This window comes from Oncorhynchus clarkii, chromosome 9 (genome assembly GCF_045791955.1).
Source record: "Oncorhynchus clarkii lewisi isolate Uvic-CL-2024 chromosome 9, UVic_Ocla_1.0, whole genome shotgun sequence".
NCBI lineage: Eukaryota > Metazoa > Chordata > Actinopteri > Salmoniformes > Salmonidae > Oncorhynchus > Oncorhynchus clarkii.
The window spans coordinates 43,018,221-43,033,261 of record NC_092155.1 but is presented as its reverse complement, the minus strand read 5'-3'; the positions used below and the strand labels follow the sequence as shown (position 1 = coordinate 43,033,261).

General features: G+C 46.9%; 1 protein-coding gene across 6 annotated transcripts in view; it reads left to right on the top strand.

Annotated features, from left to right (window-relative positions):
* LOC139416359 (helicase ARIP4-like) overlaps window positions 1-15,041 on the top strand; it is a 66,091-nt gene that overhangs the window by 47,645 nt on the left and 3,405 nt on the right. For 4 of the 6 annotated variants that reach the window (XM_071164890.1, XM_071164888.1, XM_071164894.1 and 1 more), the window contains 14 exons: window positions 1,694-1,926; window positions 2,185-2,367; window positions 2,588-2,721; window positions 3,525-3,718; window positions 4,069-4,411; window positions 4,657-4,834; window positions 4,975-5,187; window positions 5,389-5,507; window positions 5,823-5,938; window positions 8,597-8,696; window positions 8,940-9,145; window positions 9,755-9,930; window positions 14,212-14,408; window positions 14,635-15,038. In XM_071164890.1, coding sequence (XP_071020991.1) covers window positions 1,694-1,926; window positions 2,185-2,367; window positions 2,588-2,721; window positions 3,525-3,718; window positions 4,069-4,411; window positions 4,657-4,834; window positions 4,975-5,187; window positions 5,389-5,507; window positions 5,823-5,938; window positions 8,597-8,696; window positions 8,940-9,145; window positions 9,755-9,930; window positions 14,212-14,408; window positions 14,635-15,038 — 2,796 coding nt within the window. The remainder of the gene's footprint in view (window positions 1-1,693; window positions 1,927-2,184; window positions 2,368-2,587; window positions 2,722-3,524; window positions 3,719-4,068; window positions 4,412-4,656; window positions 4,835-4,974; window positions 5,188-5,388; window positions 5,508-5,822; window positions 5,939-8,596; window positions 8,697-8,939; window positions 9,146-9,754; window positions 9,931-14,211; window positions 14,409-14,634; window positions 15,039-15,041) is intronic. The other 2 variants (XM_071164891.1, XM_071164889.1) reach the window with 1 other exon arrangement.

The following is a 15,041-nucleotide window of genomic DNA, read 5'->3' as shown; positions in this document are numbered from 1 at the left end:
TTAAAATAGAGACTGACTGTGGTCCTCCTGCGCCAGGCGGCCAGATTTCCATGTTTGATATGCTTGGTAATGTTATGACCCGTTTCTCTAGGTTTTCAATGTCACTCATTATACCTTATACACAGAAATGACCTTGTGTGGGTCAGATACTTACTGTGTGTCAAGTAATGGAAATGGTCTCGCTGTAGAGTGTACTTTTTATGAAAGTTCTTCATGAAATTAGCTCAAGTTCGCATGGGTTAGTTATCGACTGGGACCGGCTCTGAGCAGTCTTAGATGGATTAGCTGGCTAGAGAAGGAGAATCACTATAGTATAGAACTATGTAAGCTCTGGTGGGCATCGTGTGCTTTTCCTCTGCTGGCCATGACAGACACTTATTCACACAGACACACACACACACCAGTCTGCTTGTGGGTATAGATCCACACCGAACAGCTCGGTTCCCAATTAAAGCCAGCGGGGTGGAAGGGGGTTCATCAGAGACCGGTCTGGTGTTGCTGGGTCCTGCGTAAGAGGGAAGGCAGGATAAGGTGACAATGTCAGAAATGGAAGTTGGTTTATGGAGCAAATAGCTGGTTAATCCTGGTTAATGCCAGCGCCAGCCAGCCTCAGCCCAGGCAGCGCGGTGACATTTCTGCCCAGGGTTATATAAACCGTCCTCCTACTATAATCTAACTTGTATAACCACCTATTCACCAGATTTATATAAGCCCTCTTTCAATGGCTCTCCACATCATCTATATTAAGTGATAAGTAATGTTTGTTAGACTTCAGATGTGGCATGGAGGAACGTTACTTATTCAAATGTTACTCATCACTTAATATAGATGACGTGGAGAGCCATTTAGAAGCTATGGATATTATCTTTATTTTTTGGGGCAAACCGATTTTGACGTGGCTATTTGAGACGAGGACAGGTCAGGTGGGAACTTTTTTTTAAAGATTTGCTTACCTAAAGATACGAAGACAAATATAATGGCAGAATTATTATTTTTTTACTTTAATTTCATAGAGTTTGTGAAAACACATGCCATCTTTTGGAGAAATGGTGTTATTGAAACACTAATTATTGAATTGAATATATAATATTTAGTTTATTTGTATTTTTTTTTACCTTTATTTAACTAGGAAAGTCAGTTAAGAACAAATTCTTATTTTCAATGACGACCTAGTGGGCCTGTTCAGGGGCAGAACGACAGATTTGTACCTTGTCAGCTCCGGGATTTGAACTTGAAACCTTTCGGCTGCTAGTCCAACGGTCTAACCACTAGGCTACCCTGCCGCCCAAATGTTAGGCAGTATTGTGTAACATAATGGTCAAAATGACTGTTTTGATCAAAAGACAACTGCACAATGCAATGGAAACGGGGTATTATATGGATCAGGGATGGGCAACTTTGATGTGGGTGGGGGCCACCAAAAAACAGAACTCATCATGAGGGGCCACAGAGGCTCACCAGCAAAACATTTTAGCGGCCCCCCTCCTGACATTGTAAAGATCATTTCCTGGAATTCTACACGTTTTTCCATCGGGTGCCGTTTTTTAATATAACTGATGATCAATGGACCCCACCCCGGTTGCCAAGTTGCCCATCCTTGATGTAGATATATATTAACTGTTTCTCCATTTCCATCTACAATACTAACAAAAACACTGTGTCCCTCTTTTTCTTTTCCCTTTCTCAACCGTAGACGTGATCGAGCTGAGCTCCGACGAGGACGACGCCCTACAGATCAGCAGCGAGTCCACCAATGAGGAGGAGGAGGACCGTTCGGCGGCACCCGAGGCGACCGGCGCCCACGCAAACGACGCTGTGAACCAACCGGACGCCCAGGGGCGTGTCTTGGTCAACCTGAACCACCCAACCGAGGAGGCAGACCTGTTCCTCTCCCCTCAGCTGGCCCGGGTTGTCAAACCTCATCAGGTACAACTGACTCAGTACAGACATGGATTTTCTCGTTAACACAGGCAGCCTAGCAGTTAGTATAGGGACCGTTTCCCTGATCCATATTAAGCCTAAAAAGCACTTTCAATTAAGTTTGTCTGTCTCTGGGGAAACCCCATGGAGACGAACCATTGTATACAATGCAGTCAAACAAATGCAACAATTTTAATGAGTTGAATCTAATGATCCCACTTCTTCTGTCTCTCTCTCTCTCTCTCTCGCCCTTTTCTCTGTCAGATCGGTGGGATCCGTTTCCTCTATGACAACCTGGTTGAGTCTCTGGAGCGCTATGAGAGCAGCGGGGGCTTCGGCTGTATCCTGGCCCACAGCATGGGCCTGGGCAAGACCCTGCAGGTCATCTCCTTCATAGACGTTGTGCTCAGACACACCCAGGCCCACACTGTGCTCGCCATCGTGCCTGTGAGTGACTTCCTGTACTCTGTTCTCTCTCTGCGTTCGGTGTTCCCTTTGTAATCAAATCGAATGTTATTCGTCACATGCGTTGTAAACAACAAGGGTGGACTAACAGTGAAATGCCTACTTGCGTACATACCGGATGTAGCTTGTGGTTTCTTGACTGAGAATTTACTCTTCCTCTCTCTCACACTCTTTCTCTCTCTATATATATATTTTTATATAGGTCAACACGCTACAGAACTGGCTGGCTGAATTTAACCTCTGGGTCCCGACCTTTGATGCGCTACCCGTGGACGTGGACCCCACCCAGGTCTCCCCGCGCACCTTCAAGGTCCACATCCTGAACGACGAGCACAAGTGAGTTTCCCGTCCTCTCTGGGAACGGAGATCTCCCATTCCCTCCTCTTTAAAAGCTGAAGGCGCCTTAGGCTTGATCATGGTTTTGTGTTTGTTTGTGCGGGACTAGAGATGATTCACTCATAGCCCTCGCTCTGCTTCTGCTTAAGTGTTCTGCGTCACACAACTGCCTAAGATATGGCTCTAGCACTCCACTGCTGTGTATCAAGTGTGTGGCTTTCCATCGCACACAGCTTGGCACACACACACTACTGCTCTCCTGCAGACTTGTCATAGCAGTTGACCCAGTGACCTAATCGCTTCCTCTGCTCCATCCCTCTCTTTCTCTCCCTTTCTTGCTGTTCCTCATCCTGTCCTCTATCGACCCCTCCCTCCCTCGCTCCCTCCCTCCCTCGCTGTGAGTGAAGTGAAGCCGAGTCTTTGGCATCTGGCTCTATCATTTTTTTCCCATGTGTTAATAAGTCTCTCTGTAAGCCTGGCCGCACTCATCAGACAAACCACACAGTGTTGCAGAGTTATCAGTCAATGATCCCGACTGTACAGGAACCAGGGAAATGTTTGTTAAAAAAAAAATAATAATAATAATTCATAAATAGATGCACAAACACGACTCCTCTATCGCCCAAGTGTGTCACTACTTCCAGTCTACTTAAATGTGTCTAAATGGCTGTGCTGTTATGTGTCGAACATTGTCACTGATGTGCTCTCTCTCTTTTCCTCTGTTCTCTCTGCTCTTTCTCTCTCTGCTCTCTCTGTGCTCTCTTTCTTTCTGTGTGCGTTCCGTCGCCTTCTTCTTTTCTCAGAACCACGACCACCAGAGCGAAGGTGATCTCTGACTGGTCGCGGGACGGCGGCGTGCTCCTGATGGGATATGAGATGTATCGCCTGCTGTCCCTGAAGAAGAGCTTTGTGGCGGGCCGGAAGAAGTCCAAGAAGGCCCAAGGACCGGTGGTCATCGACCTGGACGAAGAGGACCGGCATCAGGAGCTCCTCAAAGGTCAGTAGGTCAAAGGGCACGGTCTGCACTTTTCAGACCATGGCAGCTTTTCTTACATCAACGCAAGGCCATCTGCACACCAGGCTTTTTCTCGTTCTAATGTGTCACCCTTTGTTAGAACCCATGTTACTGTAGATAACAGTCACACAGTAGCTCCGTCACTTTAGCATGACTCACAGCTGCCATTTATGAGTGACTCAGATAACATGAGTCACATAGATGAATTTGAACATAAAGTAATTGCTTGGATCGTACTCCTACATACACATCTTCAGGGCTACCATTGTACCCGAAATGGCTCTTAACGTGACATCCCCCCTCTCTCTCTCTCTTCCTCTACCCTCCTGTAGGCATAGAGAAGGCCCTGTCTCGCCCCGGCCCGGACTTGGTGATCTGTGACGAGGGCCACCGCATTAAGAACTGCCACGCCAGCACCTCGCAGGCCCTGAAGAACATCCGTACTCGGCGGCGTGTGGTCCTCACGGGATACCCCCTCCAGAACAACCTGATAGAGTACTGGTGCATGGTGGACTTTGTCAGGCCTGACTTCCTGGGCACCAGGCAGGAGTTCAGTAACATGTTTGAGAGGCCCATTCTGAACGGGCAGTGTGTGGACAGCACGCCGCAGGACGTCCAACTGATGAGATACCGAAGTCATGTCCTCCATAGCCTGCTGGAGGGCTTTGTGCAGAGGTGAGACTGAGAGATCTCTGGCTTGGTGCAGCTGGTTAGAACCCACATTAACTGATGCTAGTGCAGTATCTCTTTTCTGGGACACTTTATAGGCCAGTTTCCCAGATGAAGTCTGTTCCTGGACTAAAGAGCACTTTCAAATAGAGATTCTAGTTGTAGTCAGGTTCTGTTTGTTCGTGAACGTGGAGACCCACAGTATACGGCAGAGATATTTGTGGTCTAACTCGGGTTGTGTTTGTTTCCAGGCGTGGTCATGACGTGTTGAGAGACCAGCTCCCCTCCAAGGATGAGCACGTGATACTGGTACGACTGTCGCCCCTGCAGAGGGCCCTCTACACAGAGTTTATGAACCGCTTCAGAGAGGCAGGCAACAGCGGCTGGCTCAGCCTCAACCCACTCAAGGCCTTCTGCGTCTGCTGCAAGGTGTGTGTGTGTGTCTCTGTTTTGGCATGCACAGGAATTAAAAACCGTTGTGAAGTACATGTATATCATATTCTGTATACATGTCCACATTTTCATTCAGACGTCATCCTAATATTGTAGTAATGTTTGCCTGCAACCAGATCTGGAACCACACAGATGTGCTGTACGAGGCACTGCAGAAGGAGAATCTGGCCAATGAGCAGGACCTGGACCTGGATGACATCACCAACAGCCACGCCCGCTGCCCCGCCCCCAACCAGAAGGGCAAGCCTCTGGAGGACCCCAACAGCATCGGAGGGCTGAGTCTCAACGCTCTGCAGGAGAAGGCCAATCAGGTCATCACCTACGAATGGGTACGCAGCCACACTTCACTACCAAGCCTTTGGTTTTCCACTCCGTTTAAGTGGCAGTTGGTTGTCATCGTGGATTTATGCCGCTTGGGAAACAATTTGAGGACTGCTCATTTAGCATACGTTTCAGTGAAAACTGGTTATTACCGGTGCACTACAATTACACTGTACTGACTTATCTCTCTCGCGCTCTCTCTGTTGCAGGCGAAGGAGATCATGTCTGACTATAAGCCAGGGATTTTGGAGAACTCTGCTAAGATGGTCCTGCTGTTCCACCTGATCGACGAGAGCGTCAGGAAGGGAGACAAGATCTTGGTCTTCAGGTCGGAACAAAAACAAGACCTCACGTTTGACTATTTTGTTTACTGTTTTGATCTTAAGTTTTGACACGTTTTTCTTTTAGCCATGAAAAATCTGAACGGCGGCAGGTAGCCTAGCGTCTGTGCCCTTGAGCAAGGCACTTAACCCTAATTGCTCCTGTATGTTGCTCTGGATAAGAGCGTCTGCTAAATGACGTAAATGTGAAATGGCAGCATATATAGACGGACAAACCTCATCTCAACTGGTTTAATTAGTTTGACTGTCATTTCCAAGGACCCCTCCTCACCGTATCGCCCTCTCCACTATGTCTCCTGCAGCCAGAGTTTGTCCACCCTCTCGGTCATCGAGGAGTTCTTGGCCAAGAGGCCCATACCGGCGGGCAGTGCCAGAGAGGGCCACAACCAAAACTGGCTCCGTAACCACAACTACTACAGTATGTTTTATTTGTGCTTCCCATGACTGTATTTTTGTGTGTGTACATATGCATGCATACATACAGTGCATTCGTAAAGTATTCAGACCCCTTTTTCCACATTTTGTTACGTTATACATACAGCCTTGTTCTAAAATTGATATTTTTTTTTTAAAGATATGTTCCTCATCAATCTACACACACGAACCCATAATAACCAAGTGGGAAAACAGGTTTTTTGAAATGTTTGCAAATTTAAGAAAAGACAGATACTTTATTTACATAAGTATTCAGATCCTTTGCTATGGGACTCAAACTGGAGCTCAGGTGCCTCCTGTTTCTGTTGAACATCCTTGAGCTGTTTCTACAACTTGATTTGGAGTTAGTGCAACAGATCACAAAGCTCCCGGTTCGGATCGCGGTTTTCAGACGCGGATGGGATCAGCAACAGAAAAAGAGGAGACAAATATAACTGTGCTGGTATCTGGCATTCAGGTCCTCTCCAATGGCAGCCTTGACATCTCTAGTGACTGTGCCGCCATTCCTCACTTAGGGCCACGGATTGTAGAATCCTTGTTTTCAGAGGTAGGATCATGGACACAGACAGTTTCTGTGCTCAATAGGGTTGAGTTTTGAGGGGTTTGAGCTCCTGGAGGACCTCCTCTGCCACTTTCACGTCATCATCAGACAAGGTGACGATGTCTTAATGTTTTTTTCAGGGTCTTGTCTGTCACTGCCGCTCAAGATAGCTCTCCAACATGTCATAAGTGGAGGTCCATCTTGTTGTGACATGGTGTCTGAGCTTGTGGGTCGGAAGCTGTAACATTTCCTGCTTGGTCTCAAGCACATGAGCGGCTGTTGTGTTTCGGTGGAAAGAGGAAACCACGTTCCTGATCCTCCCAAGGGGGCGGTCCATCTGGTTCGCTGAGATTCCCCTTTGGGATGCTAAATTGATCACATGTGCAAAGAAAGCTATGTGTGGCCCCAGTCCAGCCTCTATCACTGCATTTATTTGGTGGTTGGGATATTGCTATCGGGCCTCTCTAGCTTGCACTCTGCTACTGCTCCTAGCAGTACCTGCGCAGGATTTGTGCCTGTGTGACTCATAGAAGGGGCCTGTCTGTAGCACCGGACTTTATCTCCCACTCCTCTGTGGTGTAGTGAGCAGTCACAGTCATGTAGATTTCTGTTACCCTGGAGGTCCACTCCTCTGTGGTGTAGTGAGCAATCACATAGCTTTCCGTTACCCTGGAGGTCCACTCCTCTGTGGTGTAGTGAGCAGTCACAATCACATAGCTTTCTGTTACCCTGGAGGTCCACTCCTCTGTGGTGTAGTGAGCAGTCACAGTCACATAGCTTTCTGTTACCCTGGAGGTCCACTCCTCTGTGGTGTAGTGAGCAGTCACAGTCACATAGCTTTCTGTTACCCTGGAGGTCCACTCCTCTGTGGTCTGGTGAGCAGTCACAGTCACATAGGTTTCTGTTACCCTGGAGGTCCACTCCTCTGTGGTGTAGTGAGCAGTCAGTCACATAGCTTTCCGTTGCCCTGGAGGTCAACCCGTCTGTGGCGAGGGCAGCAGAGGATGCCTTGGATGATTCGTAGACAATTTTGATATTTTCCTATTCATAAAGATCTGGCACGATCTTCATACTGAAGTGGGTGCGGTGCGCGAGGGGATTTCGTAGCGTGGCTCAAGCACTTTCACCATATTTTGAAACCCTTTATTTTCCACAACAGCGTATGGCCTCATGTCTGCAGAGATAAACATCCCAATAGATTTGGTGATGGCTTCAGCCCGGTCTGAATCTGCAGCAAAGGGCTTAAATGCCACGGTGAGAAGTTGTTGTCTTCTTGGCTGAGTTTTTTTTGTTTTTTTTTTGGAGTTTGCCAAAAGGCACCTAAAGTACTCAAAGACCATGAGAAACAAGATTCTCTGGTCTGATGAAAACAATATTGAACTCTTTGGCCTGAATGCCAAGCGTCACGTCTGGGGGAAACCAGGCACCGCTCATCACCTGGCCAATACCATCCCTACGGTGAAGCATGGAGGTGGCCGCATCATGCTGTGGGGATGTTTTTCAGCGGCAGAGACTGGGAGACCAGTCAGGATTGAGGGATAGATGAACGGAGAAAATTACAGAGATCCTTGATGAAAACCTGCTCCAGGTTGAACCCTGGACTTGAACCCGATCGAAAATCTCTGGAGAGACCTGAAAATAGCTGTGCAGCGACGCTTCCTATCCAACCTGACAGAGCTTGAGAGGATCTGCAAAGAAAATGGGAGAAACTCACTAAATATAGGTGCCAAGCTTGTAGCGTCCTACCGATGAATACTGGAGGCTGTAATCGCTGCCAAAGGTGCTTCAACAGAGTACTGAGTAAAGGGGTCTGATTGCTTATGTATATGTGATATTTCCGTTTTTTAATTTTTAATACATTTGCCTTAAATGTCTCAACCACTGCTGTCTTCACATCTCCCTGACTCCATTTATCCAGTGATATCTTTTACTGTAGTTATACACACGTGTTATTCAGCCTCTCCAACCCATGTTGCCGATTTTCCTATTGACTTACATTGACTATCGCCACCTGCTGGTTATCTTGGTATCTCTCCATTGTTCTTGGTGCCTGCGTGTTGGAGACCGGGGAATGACTCTTTCTATGGTTCCTTTCTTTAGGACTGGATGGGAGCACATCTGCCTCCGAGAGAGAGAGACTCATCAACCAGTTCAACGACCCGTCCAACACCTCCACTTTGGTCTTTCTGCTTTCCACCAGGTAATAGACCTCAGGAACACACTGGCAGAAATAATTATCATTTGTTTATCATCCTGCTTCTGTACAGTCACACTAGAAACCACGTTCGTTACAAACACAATCCCTCATTCACGCTCACTCACTCACTCACTCACTCACTCACTCACTCTCTCACACACACACACAGTCTCACACACACACAGTCTTACACACACAAAACATACACACTTCAGGTCAGTGACGTGTGCTTCTCCCCATCCCCAGGGCTGGCTGCCTGGGGGTAAACCTGATCGGGGCTAACCGTGTGGTGGTTTTCGATGCCTCCTGGAACCCCTGTCACGACGCCCAGGCTGTGTGTAGAGTATACCGCTACGGCCAGAAGAAACCCTGCCACATCTTCCGCCTGGTCTGTGACTTCACCCTGGAGAAGAAGATCTATGACCGACAGATCTCCAAGCAGGGCATGTCTGGTAAGTAACCAGCTAACCAAACAAACGCATAGAATGGAATAGAATAGATACTGACTACAGACGGACTACACACTGGCCTGCCGAGTCTACTAGGCTTACTATTGCGTGAACCTCTATCGGTACTGCAGAGTCTACGCTTACCCCAAGCCCCCCCTGCTAGTTGCACTTCATCCGGCCAGTCCACTTCACTAGCACACACTACATCCTCTGAGCTCTGTCGGACTCTGCGAAGTCATGACTCCTCTCAGGCTAAGTGCACTCCATTGCATCCCTACTCTACTTCACGTGCACCACGGCCAAAGTGCTTTGACGCAATTGTTTTTTTTTAAAAACACGATGCATCGGTCCTCTCCAATTTCAGCTCTGCTGTACACACAAACAGAGAAGGCCCACGCTCTTAGAATTGTAGTTGAAAAATAACACCTGGTTTATTCCATTTGTATACACAGCCAGGGTTTGCTGTATGCCAGGTTTCATGTCGCACGCCGATGCCTTTTCATTTAGCTGCTGATGGTCCTATGCACCCAGGGAGGGTCTGAAGGCGCACAATCTTCTTCTCTGTATTGGTGTAGTAGACTAACTCCTTCCCTCAATCCCTCTTCTCTGCAGACCGAGTGGTGGATGACCTGAACCCCATGCTGTCGTTCACACGGCGGGAGGTGGAGTCTCTGCTGCACTTTGTGGAGGAGGAGCCTGACGTGTCAGAGGTGCAGCTGCAGTCCCGCCAGGAGATGGAGGCGAGCATCAGACAGGCCTGCCAGCTCTACCCTCACTTAGTCACCAAGGTAACAGATCATCTATGTACACACTCTACATCAGACAGGCCTGCCAGCTAAACCCCCACTTAGTCACCAAGGTAACAGATAATCTATGTACACACACTACATCAGACAGGCCTGCCAGCTCTACCCTCACTTAGTCACCAAGGTAACAGATCATCTATGTACACACACTACATCAGACAGGCCTGCCAGCTCTACCCTCACTTAGTCACCAAGGTAACAGATCATCTATGTACACACTCTACATCAGACAGGCCTGCCAGCTAAACCCTCACTTAGTCACCAAGGTAACAGATCATCTATGTACACACTCTACATCAGACAGGCCTGCCAGCTCTACCCTCACTTAGTCACCAAGGTAACAGATCATCTATGTACACACTCTACATCAGACAGGCCTGCCAGATCTACCCTCACTTAGTCACCAAGGTAACAGATCATCTATGTACACACACTACATCAGACAGGCCTGCCAGCTCTACCCTCACTAAGTCACCAAGGTAACAGATCATCTATGTACACACACTACATCAGACAGGCCTGCCAGCTCTACCCTCACTTAGTCAAAGGTAACAGATCATCTATGTACACACTCTACATCAGACAGGCCTGCCAGCTCTACCCTCACTTAGTCACCAAGGTAACAGATCATCTATGTACACACTCTACATCAGACAGGCCTGCCAGCTCAACCCTCACTTAGTCACCAAGGTAACAGATCATCTATGTACACACTCTACATCAGACAGGCCTGCCAGCTCTACCCTCACTTAGTCACCAAGGTAACAGATCATCTATGTACACACTCTACATCAGACAGGCCTGCCAGCTCAACCCTCACTTAGTCACCAAGGTAACAGATCATCTATGTACACACTCTACATCAGACAGGCCTGCCAGCTCTACCCTCACTTAGTCACCAAGGTAACAGATCATCTATGTACACACACTACATCAGACAGGCCTGCCAGCTCAACCCTCACTTAGTCACCAAGGTAACAGATCATCTATGTACACACTCTACATCAGACAGGCCTGCCAGCTCAACCCTCACCTCATCCCCAAGGTTAGAACTACACTAGATAAATAGATAGATCTGTGCACTCTGACTTCTAGGAAGATTTGAATCTACTTAACCCCAATATTTCTCCCAAGTTTTCACCATCATTGTAAAGCCCTAGTTATTTTGTTGCATTGACAAAGTAATTGCTGAAGATTATCATTTATTTAATGTGGTTAGTGATTCATTTTAAGGTATAAAAAAAACCAACAACAACATTTTAAAATGCCCAAAAAGAGTAGAACCGGCTCACCTCCTTTTACACTATGCTTTGACTATTAGATGTTAAAAACATTTAAGGATTCGTTTCACCATATTAAAATGAGAGTTCGGTTCAAGTAACAGGTTTTGTGGTGGAAACTGAATGGGTCTAGCGTTACACGGCAACCACGTTACCCATAGATATACAGGGTAGCATTTTTTAAATCAATTTGCTCTTTTTTTGTGAATCTTGCATTCCCTTCAATTGCTTGTTACACATGACAAGCTTTTATTCCCCTTGTCACAAGGAGATTAATGGCTAATTTGAGATGAAATCGTCAACCCTGTTACTTTAGGTGTGTGTGTGTAATATATATTAGTGCCTTCGGAAACTATTCAGACCCCTTGACTTTTTCCACATTTTGTTACATTCCAGCCTTATTCTAGAATGGATTAAATAAATACAAATCCTCAGCAATCTATACACACATACCCCATAATGACAAAGTGAAAACAGGTTTTTAGAAATGTTTGCAAATGTATTAAAAATGAACAGAACTACCTTATTTACATAGGTATTCAATACTTATGTGAATGTAATATTTTAAAAAATATATAAATTAGCAAAAAATTCTAAACCTGTTTTTGCTCTGTCATTATGGGTATTGTGTGTAGATTGACGAGATTAAAAAAAACTATTGAATCCATGTTAGAATAAGGCTGTAACCTAGCAAAATGTGGGAAAAGTCAAGGGGTCTGAATACTTTCTGATGGCGCTGTACATATCTATAAACACCATACCCTATTAAACACTCTACCCACACCTGGTCACCAAGGTAAGAACTACAATAGAGTTCACTATTTCATATGGGATGGGTTTGGTGCCCAACTGTTAAATAACCTCTATCATTTATAATGAACGTACAAAGCAAGCTCTTTCCATGACAGCCTTGATTCACCTGGTCAGTCTAACACTGTGATCCCTTATTGATGTCACCTGTTAAATCCAATTCAATCACTGTAGATCAGGGGTTGGCAACCTAAGGCACGCGTGCCAGCCATGGCACGTGAGGGTATTTGCTTTGGCCACCCCCCAAAAAATAAAAAAATTAATGGATACATTGTTTTATTCTACATTGTTTGCTAAGCCTTGGCTTGACGTTTATTTTCTCACTTATTACATTTTTTTTATAAACTGGAGAAGATAATTTAAATTGCATTGGTATGTCAATCCTGATTTAGCCAATGGGCTTTCATGATTTTGCAGGAGTTTCATATTATTAGTTCAGTGCAAGATGACCCGCCTCGCCTCTCCCGCCAAATTCAAAACCAAGTCCGCACTGAAGACGAGAGATTAGTTTTCACGTGGCTATCAGCTAGCAAGCCTTCTTTTGTTATTTCAAAAAGTTCAGGGGGCAAAATGTCATCAGCAAAGAAAAATAAGGCAGATGTCTGCTCATTTATTGCCTCTTGGACTAAGGAATATGGATAAGTTTTACTGAAGGACCGGTCTGTTTGCGCCCCTGTGTTGTAAAACTGCTGCTTGTCGGACATCAAGTGTACGACGTCATTGTGAAACGAGACATGAGAAAAAGGTCACGGGTGAGGGGGACACGGCTGAAGGAATGCAGGGCCGTGGAGGCGTTCCTCAGCAGTTCGCAGGCGTTATTTGATGGATTGCCTAACGAAGACACAATCATCTCATAGATCAAAGACATGCCTGCGTCTGTCAGAACTGTTGAAAGGCGCGTTACAGAGACTGTTGAAAATGTATAGGAGCAGCAAACTGTTGCTTTAAAAACAAAACAAAATGCACCTATGTGGCTCTTGATGAGAGTGGATGTGAATAACGTTCCACGTCTGGCAGTTGTTGCAAAGGTACTGTGATTCAGAGCAGGTACGCGAGGAGCTGCTTTGTCTCGGACCCATGCCTGATACTACTAAAGGGGAAGATGAGGCAAAAGCCTTCACAGATCATTTTGAGGAGAGCGGTGTCGTTTTTCTTAAAAACATATTCGCTATTACAACTGCCGGTGCCCCCGCTATGGTGGGGAGACAAAAGATTTTGCAGAGCTGATTTTGAAGATGAGCTTGGCCACCCCGTGTCACTGTATCAAGAGAATCTGTGTTCTAAGATCAAGCCTGTGTAACAGATGTGAAACGGCTAGCTTAGTTAGCGTGGGCGCTAAATAGCGTTTCAATCAGTGACGTCACTTGCTCTGAGACCTTGAAGTAGTAGTTCCCCTTGCTCTGCAAGGGCCGCGGCTTTTGTGGAGCGATGGGTAACGACGCTTCGTGGGTGACTGTTGTTGATGTGTGCAGAAGGTCCCTGGTTCGCGCCCGGGTATGGGCGAGGGGACGGTCTAAATTTATACTGTTACACCTGTGGTGCTAATGGACAGTGCCTCTGTTTAGCGAGCTGTGGAATCCTTCCGTTTTTGTGGGCAAATTAGATATTCAATAGACACTTAGTTGTAATGCACCGTATGACAATCATAACTGGCACGCAGGGCGTTAGAAATGGTAGGATCAATTGTAAATTGGCACTCCACACACGAAAGGTTGCCGACCCCTGGTGTAGATGAAGGGGAGGAGACCGGTTAAAGCAGGATTTTTTAGCCTTGAGACGTGGATTGTGTGTGCGTGCCATTCCGAGGGCGAATGGGCAAGACAAAATATTTAAATGCCTTCGAACGGGGTATGGTAGTAGGTACCAGACGCACCGGTTTAAGTGTGTCAAGAACTGCAACACTGTAACAAAACACAAAATTGCACTCAACAGTTTCCTGTGTGTCGCAAGAATGGTCCACCATCCAACTTGACACAACTGTGGGAAGCATTGGAGCCAGTATCCCTGTGGATTGCTTTCCAACACTTTGTAGAGTCCATGCCCCGACGAATTGAGGCTGTTCTGAGGGCAAAGTGGGTTGCAACTCACAATTAGGAAGGTGTTCCTAAGGTTTTGTACACTCAGGATATAATTATCATTTTACTCAAACTACTCTCCATGCCGGTCTCTCTAGCAACCCTTCCACCACGATTCTCTCCTGGTGGACCGGCGGGAGATGAAGCTCACCAAAGCAGAGAAGAAGGCTGCCAAAAAGAGCTACGAGGACGAGAAGCGTGCGTCGGTGCCCTACACGCGGCCCTCTTACGCCCACTACTACCCCGCCAGCGACCAGAGCCTCACCAACATCCCTGCCTTCAGCCAGCGCAACTGGTGAGATGGTCCCCCAAAGACAGACATTCTCTTAGTTCCTGTTTTCACCCGAACAATCTATTTTCTCAGGAACATACTATACAATACTACAGTTGCTTAGTCAATGTGATACCAAGTTTTTAATTCCTTTAAACTGTTCTTTTAACCCTCCACCCTCAATTTGGACTGCCAATTCACCACCCTCTCATCTTTCCTCTCCCTTGACCCCCCCCCCCCACCCTTTCAGGCGCCCACCCCCTCGCCAAGATGAGAAGCCCGTGGCCAGCGTCCGCCCCGTTCAGTCAACTCCAATTCCCATGTTGCCTCGCCAGGCGTCTCATGCCTCCGCCTCCACGGCAGACTCCGACTCCAGCTCGGGCTTTCCCGTCAACTACCTGCAGAAGGCAGGCGTCTTCGTCCAGAAGATCGTCACCACCACAGATATCGTGATACCAGGAACCAACAGTTCAACTGATGTCAAGGCCAGGATCAGTGCAGGAGAGAGCATCCACGTCATCAGAGGAACTAAAGGGACCTACATCAGAACCTGTGACGGGAGGATCTTTGCCATCCGTGCTGCAAGCAAGCTCAAGGCAGGGGAGGAGAACTCAGCCGTTGCACCCAAAAGTAGCAATCCCAACTCAACTCTTAGTC